Raw genomic sequence first — 8,544 nt, 5'->3', positions numbered from 1 at the left:
TTAAACTTGAATTGCTATAAAATTTATTAATCATTTACACGCTCAAAAGTATTTCCTAATGGGTTCTCCCAAAATTTTTTCCATTTCTAAAATGACTGATTGGCATTCCTGTTCCACTTCTGAGCTTTCATCTTCCATTACTTCAGCAAGGAAAGGTATCGATTCAGGTAGCAATACAAGATAACTGTCACCCATCACTCGGACAACTTCACGAACAACTTGAATGGCACTGAATCGTACACGGGCAGAACTGTGTCTCGTTTTCAACAGAATTTGGTAATTTGCCTTTTTCCACAATGAACTGTCGGACACAGCGTTCATAAAATGTGCAATACAGGAACACAAGTGTTTGCTGAACCTTTCTGGATCAGCGTCTGAGCAATTTTCCAGTTGGTCGATTAAAGGCTGCATCAGCAACTCAAAGTGCTCTTTATCTAAAAGATGGCCATCATCATACATAAAGCAGTTATTAAGAGTATCAAGAACATTAGACAATAGTTGGGAAAAGATAGCACCATCTCCATATAAACTTGCGTCCTTTGGACAATTACTGGAGTTCAACAGAGCAGCAGAATGTCGCAAGAAGCATTTAGCCACAACGACAAACAAGTTTTTCAAACAGTTCGAAAGTTCATACGTCAGGTGATAGAATGTGAACAATCGCCATTTTCGTTCTTCGTCCTCTTCGACATTCGAAACCCACTGGAATATCTTTTTGAAAAACTTTTCAAACAAACTTACAGATAATTTCATGACAAACGTTTTCAACACATCCATAATGCCGGATTCTACAGAAGATATTGAATCGAAAGTCAAGCACGCTTTCTTCCCTTGTGTGCTCCTGAAGGCCAAAAGAGAGAGGCACAACTTTTCAATCGAAACTAAACCGGCTTTAACGTCTTCATAATCACAAGCACGTAACTTTTCGTTCAGAATATGAGCCACCGAAACGACTGAACTGGGACAAATAATCAGAAGGGACGAGTAGCTGTTGTCTAAAGCTGTTAACAAAATTCGCAAAGGCATTTCCTTGGCTAACAATGCTTGAAGAGAGAGAAATTTTTCATAAGCATTCTTCTTACCAGCCTGTTTGCACTTAGATGACAACAGGCAAATGCCAGTTACCAACTCCTGCATGTAACTACTTAAAAAGGAGCCTAAATGCTCGATCAAACTTTGCAAAGTAGCAACAATTCCCATAATAAGACATTCGGACATATCTAACGCTTTGCTGTCAGTCAACATATTTATAATAGCTGGCATAAACTCATTTAGTTGAGGAAGTACCTCAACATTTAGAGATGAACACAGTTGTGCAAGACATAGTAATGCATTAACAGTTAGTTCTTGGCTTTGATTGCTATTTAATATGTTTACAGTCACAATCAACACTTTATAAAATTTTGAAGGATATAACGAGCCAATAATTTTTGTCAGTAAATGTAAAGAATAGAGAATAGTTTGTTGGCTTATTTTGTTATTCTCTTGCTCAACACTCAAATCTTTGAATAATTTTAAAAGTGGTTTCAAAAGCTTAAGCAAATACTTATGGTTTTCCTCTTTGGACAAATCATGGTGATAATGGCTCTCTAATTTAGCATTTAGGATTTCAACCGCTTTATTTTTAATGATTGGCTCGGAGTGATCCAGTAAGGTTCGCAGGGCTTTAATAAATTGCCGAGGAGGCAACATAGAATTCACGTGGCAAACCAAATCAACGAGAAGAGGGAAAACATTGCACTCCGAGTTCTTATTCGACTGACGCTGCAAATAAGTTAAAGCTTTTTCCAGCAACACAACATATTTAGAGTCAAGATTAGATTGAGAGTTAGAGTCTAATTCAGAAACTTGGGTGATAAATGTATTGGATGATAACCAAATATTAATGTAGGAAATAACATTGTGCTTGTAAATTTGAAGCTGTTCATTCGTATGATTGGCAACATTAAATGGTTCTTTAAAGTGGCCATAATTTTCATTGGCTTCCTCTTTAGTATCAGGCAACTGAATCAAAAATACAAGTAAGTTGATACAAGTGTTGATTTGAACTATAGGCGTGAATTGCTTGTGAAAATTGACAGCAAATTCCAAAGTAGGGGAGAGTTTCAAACTCTTGGAATCTTGTGAGAGCAAGTCATGAAAAAGAGTCGCATACTGATCACATATTTGTCCTAAAGGTAGCCATAAAAACTGAGATGGATCTAAGGTTGAAATCAACTTGGTGAAAAGAGGCATCTGGCGATGTTGAGGGATATCGGTCAACGAATCAACAAACACACGAATGACTTCACCAACTATTTGGACGGGATCTGCATCTTTTTGGTGAGAACTTGCTTCGAGCAAAGACGGAACGATAGTCTCGATCGTTTGAGAAATTACTTGAAAACTGTAGCTGTCATCCTGACGAATAAGATTAGAGCCCATAAATGTAAAAATAGACATGACATTTTTTAAGACATACTCAGGAAGTAACATCGCTGCCAGGTTCAAAAGTAACAGGGATTGCTGATGCGTTTTAGGATTCTTAGATGATCTTATGCATTGAACGATGAGTTCCACTTGAAACTGACTCTCATTTAAACCTTTACTTCCAAGCTGTTGACAGCAATTATAAATAGATGACAAAAGCAATTGTCTGAGATATTCGATTGATGACTGATTGTCAGAGCTTAAGGTCTTATTTAAAATAGCAAACAGTTCTGGAATAATTTGGTCAATTTTACTGAGTTTTGACTTATTTTGAATTATCTCTAGAAGTAAAGAGAGCTTTCTCCAATCCGTCCCTTGTGTTACATCATTTCTCGATTTCTTAACATCTTTCAACGTCGCAAGACCACCATCACTTAAGAAATCTTTCAGTATCAAATGCACAAAAGTACACAGCTTAGTAAGCACTTTTTTAACAGCTAAGTTACCAGAGGGGGTTGCATAAAGGTCCAATAAAGTTCTAAGTATCTTTTTCTGGATAAATATAGATGGAATAGAAGAGAAAAAGTCCTTAGATAGAACATTCAGAGTGAATTTTTGAATGTTTCTTTCATTTGAGGAACCATGTGAAAAAGTTAAACATTCCAGTAACACATCACTTTCTTTACAATTTTCTTTTAAACTTAGAGCTGTCTTAGGAGTGTACTTTTTTATAAGCAGTTCCATTATATTCAAGATAGTTTCATCTTCTGTTTGCTCCAAGATATTCAAAAACTTACGCATAAGAGGAATGCAAGTAGTGAGAATATTTACACTATCTAAATATTGAAAAAATTTCAACAGTTTGTATTTGATGATGAGAGGAGTCAAATCGCAATTAAGTACTTCCAAAAAACTTAGAAGAATACTGCATTTCACATTAAGGTCATGTGAAAGTTTGGACCTATCTTCAAAGTTTACAAGATCGCAAGCAGGTTTGAAGAACCCCGATAGGACTCCGTAAAATTGCTCTTGATCAATACATATTTCTTCAGCGTGTTCAAAAATTTCTCGAAACAAACGTCTCAATGGCACTACACAATCCTCAGAGTTCTGTAAAAGAAGAGATATTAAACTCAAAGCATGATCTCTAATGACTTGCAAAGGCGAAGACACAGCGTTCATCAGATTGAGGCATAGAGGAATATTTTCAAAACACCAAGAATAACTGAAAGACACCTGAGAAAATGATTTGGCCATGCAGAAAGAGGTGACTTGAATCTCCGCAGCGAATTTCTCTGGGATGTCGGACCACAGAACGGATAAAAAGGCAAACATTTCTTTGAGAGATGTGAATTGGGAGCTTATCAATTGGGAGAATATAGTATGGAACGCTTCTGACAACAGCCTGTTCTTTGAATTCATTTGCAGAATGCAAAATTCAAACAAATACATTAGTGTCTTGAAAGATAAAACCTGAGGTGAACGGCCATCATTGGGGAGCCACATGCTGAAATGTTTATTAAAGTTTAATTTTATGTATTTCACTATACCGTGGAGAGTAGTGTAAATAGCGGAAATAGGAAATTGCTCTTTTGACAAACAATTCGATATGTTTTTTACAAAATCTTCTTCTGTGGATTTCTCATCAAATTTATCAAAATCCAATGACGAGTGAGACAGCAATTGGTTGATTAAACAAAGCAGTTGTTGAATCCAAACTGATATTTCTTCCAGTCTCTCTTCGGAAACAATAGCATGTCCTGCAGAAAGAATGTAAATCACATACAAACTATAGGACGATGTTTTAATACATCTTTCTGAGAGTAATGCAAGAAACATGGACTTTTCAGACGTAGATAAAGATGATATGTACGCATTGATAGCATATATTGTTGAACAATTGAGTCCTACCCTCTGAGTAGGACTGAGCTTTGAGCCATAATTAGAATTCAAAATTTTTAAATAACCCTCATTGGCTGATTTCTTGAGTGGGAAAATGAAAGGCAACAGGCAAATAAAAACTTCTAACGAAAACTCTTCATGTGCGAAATGGTTGCAAAGGACATCGATAGAAGCCATCTGAACAGGATACCAAGGAGAAGACTTTTTGACCAATCTTTGCAACACATGAGACAATCCTGAGATAATGTCGGCTTTTTCAACATACTCGAAAAGAACATCTGTATTATTTAAAACTTCCAAAACAACAGAGGGTGAGTCGTCGAAAAGTTTAGATTGTAAAATCTCTTTCACAAAATGAGAATCGTCAACTTCTTGAGCAATGGCCTTCTGTATTAAAAACCCAACAGAAATCTTCCTTATGTCTTCATTGGCATGATTTAATCCAAGTATAAGAGAAGTTTGAGATCCCTGTACAATGGAACTCTTAATGCCACAGACAGAAAAGTTAATCAGTTTCATAAATCTTTGACAGATTTTCTCATCGTTTTTGGAAAGAAACTTGTTGATAAATTTATCTAAGTTTTCAGGATATTGAATTTCTATTTTCCTAATCATTATCTTAGCACGTTTTCTGACATCTTTATTCATCTTTTTCTTCACGCCGATATGTTTAAAAAAGTTCTGTACAATAAGACTCAGTAGCAACGTGACCAATTTTTCAGGCAATTTGACTTCATTCAGCACTTTTGCACAAAACTTGATCAACATCTTAAATTTAGAAGACAAGGAATTTTTCGCACACAGTTCAAAGATAGTACTGATCGATCTCTTAATAATAGCCCCGAAAAGAGGTTGCATATCATATTCTGCTAACCTCAATAAATAATCAATGCATTTTGTTTGAGACAGAATCAAGAACAGAAGCTTTTTATCCATACTCTTAACAGGTTGATACTGGTATGCAATTAACAAGAGTTCAAAAGCACTTTTTAGGAGATCCTCGTCAACTTTTTCAAACACTTTCATTAACAAATCAGTTAAAGGTTTATCATCAATGCTCACCTTTGTTAAGATAGATGAAAGTACAAGATAGGCAGCAGCTGTATACTTATTAAAGTCCGATCTGAGAGCATTTACAATGTAAGGTATATAAGACACTAAGTCACCATCGTCCATTTTAGATTTTTTGTTGATGGCATCATATAGGATTTGCATTGAAAAGGATACAACTGTAGTGGCAACGGATGCATCTGCTTCATACACTTTAAGCACATTTGGGGCCAAATCACACACAAAAGTTTTAAAACCACCATCCGTAATAAACCGGTTCAAAATAACAGGGTATTCTAAGGGCTGGCCAGATTTCTGTACTGATTTCAACCAAAACCATCGTGATTTATCATCCTCTAGACTTATTATTTGTATAACACGCACAAAATGTGAGGTATTAAAATGAGGTAAGGCACAGGCAATCAATTCATCAGTATTATAGAGATGTATATGATACCTAAAGATCAACCACTCTAAAGCTTGGGCTGATGCTGCATTTAAAAAGTATGGAGAAAGCATCCGAAGGAACTGTTCGATGATGTCATCCAATTTCTTATTAATGCTAGCTGTTTGTACAGATCGCTCTAACTCGCAAAAATTGTTGTTGAACAAACTTTCCTTATATATGGAAAAAAGAGGATTTATTTCTGTTAGTTTCTCTATACCGCACACTCCATAGGCAAAAATTATATCACGATCTAATGTGGCGGCGTATCCAGGATCAAACAGCAATGATTTTCTAAGTCTGTTTTGTAAAAGCAAACTCGACTGTGGAGCTGCTAATTTCTTCAACTGTCTAGCTAATGCAGTTTCTCCAGACATTTTTCAGTTTTATATCATAGAATTAAAAATATAATTCAGAATTTATATCGACATTCAAGCAACACATGGCATGCTGACCAAAAGTTTATTTATTTATAAACATTTTTACTCGGTTGCAGTCATGTTTATTGCAAACATTTTTAATTCGGCATTGGCTGCTTGTAGCTTGCATAGCTAAATTAACATTGCTGAAACCTGAAAGTTAAAGTAGTGTGGATATCTCGATCCTGATTGGTTGCTGAAACCCAGCGGTTGTTAGCAAAGACTTAAACTAGAAAGAATTATATTTCAAAAAATTCGATGTGCGATACTTGTTCGTATTTAATTAACTTCCGTTAATTGACATTATAACTTGTGAGAAGAAACTTAACTCGACTTTAAGACGCATTTTTGTTTATAAACGTTGAACTGGTATTAGGTTATTAGGTCACGGATTGTCTTTTCCTCGAGTTGCAAGAATGTTTAGATAGGTACTTTATCTGCGTCGCACTACATCTTTTCAATGGGCAAGTGGCATCGGCCTGAGAACTATTTCTATGAAGTGTCTGACAAGTTTAAAAGCTCTATGGATGGTGTTTTCTACACTAGGGAGTGCTGTAGGCTCTTTTCCACCCATATTTCCAGGTTACTGTATTCGGTGTATTTTGAAGCCATTTGGCTCAACTTGCTCACTGCGTTAAAAAAAAATAATGAAAAAAAAATTTAAATAATGAAGAAAGTATACGTAATCATATTATAATGTTCTTAATGGTGGAAAAAACATGATCATGTGGTTTTAGAAATAAAAAATACTTAAAATTTATATGTGTAAAAATTATTATTAAAAATTATTATTAGCACTTATTACCTCGTCAACAGTATTCAATGTATGCAAACAAAGGTATGCGCTGTGCGTTGCTAGTAACAAGAAGAAATAATGACTGCCGAAAAAGCAAGTTCTTTCTAAATATAACAACGGTGTAGCCTTTTTTAACAATAAATCTATTAAGTATTTAAAACAAATTTTCTCTTCAAACTCACCTGAATTACTTAATGTCATTATCTTCATTATCATCAGCATCATTTTAGCTAATATACCATTTCATTGAGTTATTTTCACGAAATTACATTTGTTAATTGTCTATCGTCTGTCCGTCATTGTTCGTCTATATTCTGCATTTGTAGTCAAATAAAGTGTTTTATGATTACTTCTTGATATTCTGCGTCTGTGTCTATCTAATTTAGAAACATCTAGTGTATGAGACAGAACTGTTAAATCTGTGATTGAATAAGTCTACAGTTTTCAAACGATTTTTTAGAGTGAAAATTTGTTCTTTCTTTATTAATGTGGCTTCTAACGACATTGACGAGTTAAAGAAATCTCGAACACAATCTCGATGATAATTCTTTACAGCTTGCAATGACTTTGATAAAGAAAACTAATTTAAATAGTGATGACAAGTTAATTAAACTTAAACTTACTGAACAGAAAACGAATTTTTTTTTTTTTTTTTTTTTGATAGACGCTGAAATAAAAAACAGAGACAATAATGCTAATGAAGTTGATGAAGCAACATGCGAAGCTGAACTTGATGAATCGGAAACAAACATTGATTGTTAGCGATTCTTAGGACAAACTTAAAAAAATTTGTAACTTCTGAGGAACAAGAATTTGTATTTGGTGAGAATGCTTTGTTAAGAAATACGTTGTTACGTTATCCTGAAATTCAACTCCCAAATTTTATTGGAGATATCAGAAAATGGTCAAATTTTTGGGGACAATTTTAAAAAATTGGTAAAGATCCAAATTTGGAGAATCATGATAAAATTTTGCATCTATCACAAGCCATGCATGAAAGAAATTACTGAGGAGTTGAGTAAAAGTTTTCATACAAATGGAGATAGCTATAGAAAAAACCTATAGGCCAACTTAAAAGTAGATTAGGAAGACGGGAGCTATTCATTCAAGTGTATGTAAGAGATCCACTTTCGCTTGCCCCTCAGAACGATTGAAATAAAAGAAAATCACTTGGAGGGCTCTGTGATTTGTTAGAGACTAAAATGCGTGAGGTAGAGACCCTAGGCGTAATCAGAGATAATTATGCCTCCATTGTTCCCCATTATAATGAAAAAAATAATAATATATGAAAGTTTATGTGAATAATGTTCATTTTTTACAGTAAAATATTTCAGGTTGTATCCAATCTTATTGGAAATAATATTTAGAGATAAAATCAGGAATTTTTGTATGCTTCTGATTAGTAATTTGATTTTTAAACACATTACTTCTCTAAGTGTGATTATATTAAATTAATTATATTAACTAATTCAATTAAATTTAGTATAGATAATTGGCCAAATATTAAAAAAGTTTATCTGTTT

General features: G+C 34.3%; 1 protein-coding gene across 1 annotated transcript; it reads right to left on the bottom strand.

Annotated features, from left to right (window-relative positions):
- LOC107441365 (HEAT repeat containing 1 homolog l(2)k09022) lies at positions 1–6,302 on the bottom strand. The gene has a single exon (XM_016054598.3). The coding sequence runs from the start codon at positions 6,181–6,183 to the stop codon at positions 43–45; it is 6,141 nt and encodes a 2,046-aa protein (XP_015910084.2). The 5' UTR covers positions 6,184–6,302; the 3' UTR covers positions 1–42.
- Positions 6,303–8,544: the final 2,242 nt, after the last annotated feature.

This window comes from Parasteatoda tepidariorum, chromosome 2, assembly GCF_043381705.1.
Source record: "Parasteatoda tepidariorum isolate YZ-2023 chromosome 2, CAS_Ptep_4.0, whole genome shotgun sequence".
Classification (NCBI taxonomy): Eukaryota; Metazoa; Arthropoda; class Arachnida; order Araneae; family Theridiidae; genus Parasteatoda; species Parasteatoda tepidariorum.
Note: the sequence above shows the minus strand (reverse complement) of the source record. Positions and strands in the feature narration are given on the sequence as shown.

Coding starts and splice junctions, on each gene's coding strand:
- LOC107441365 (XM_016054598.3), bottom strand. CDS start 6,183: ATGTCTGGAGAAACTGCATTAGCTAGACAGTTGAAGAAATTAGCAGCT.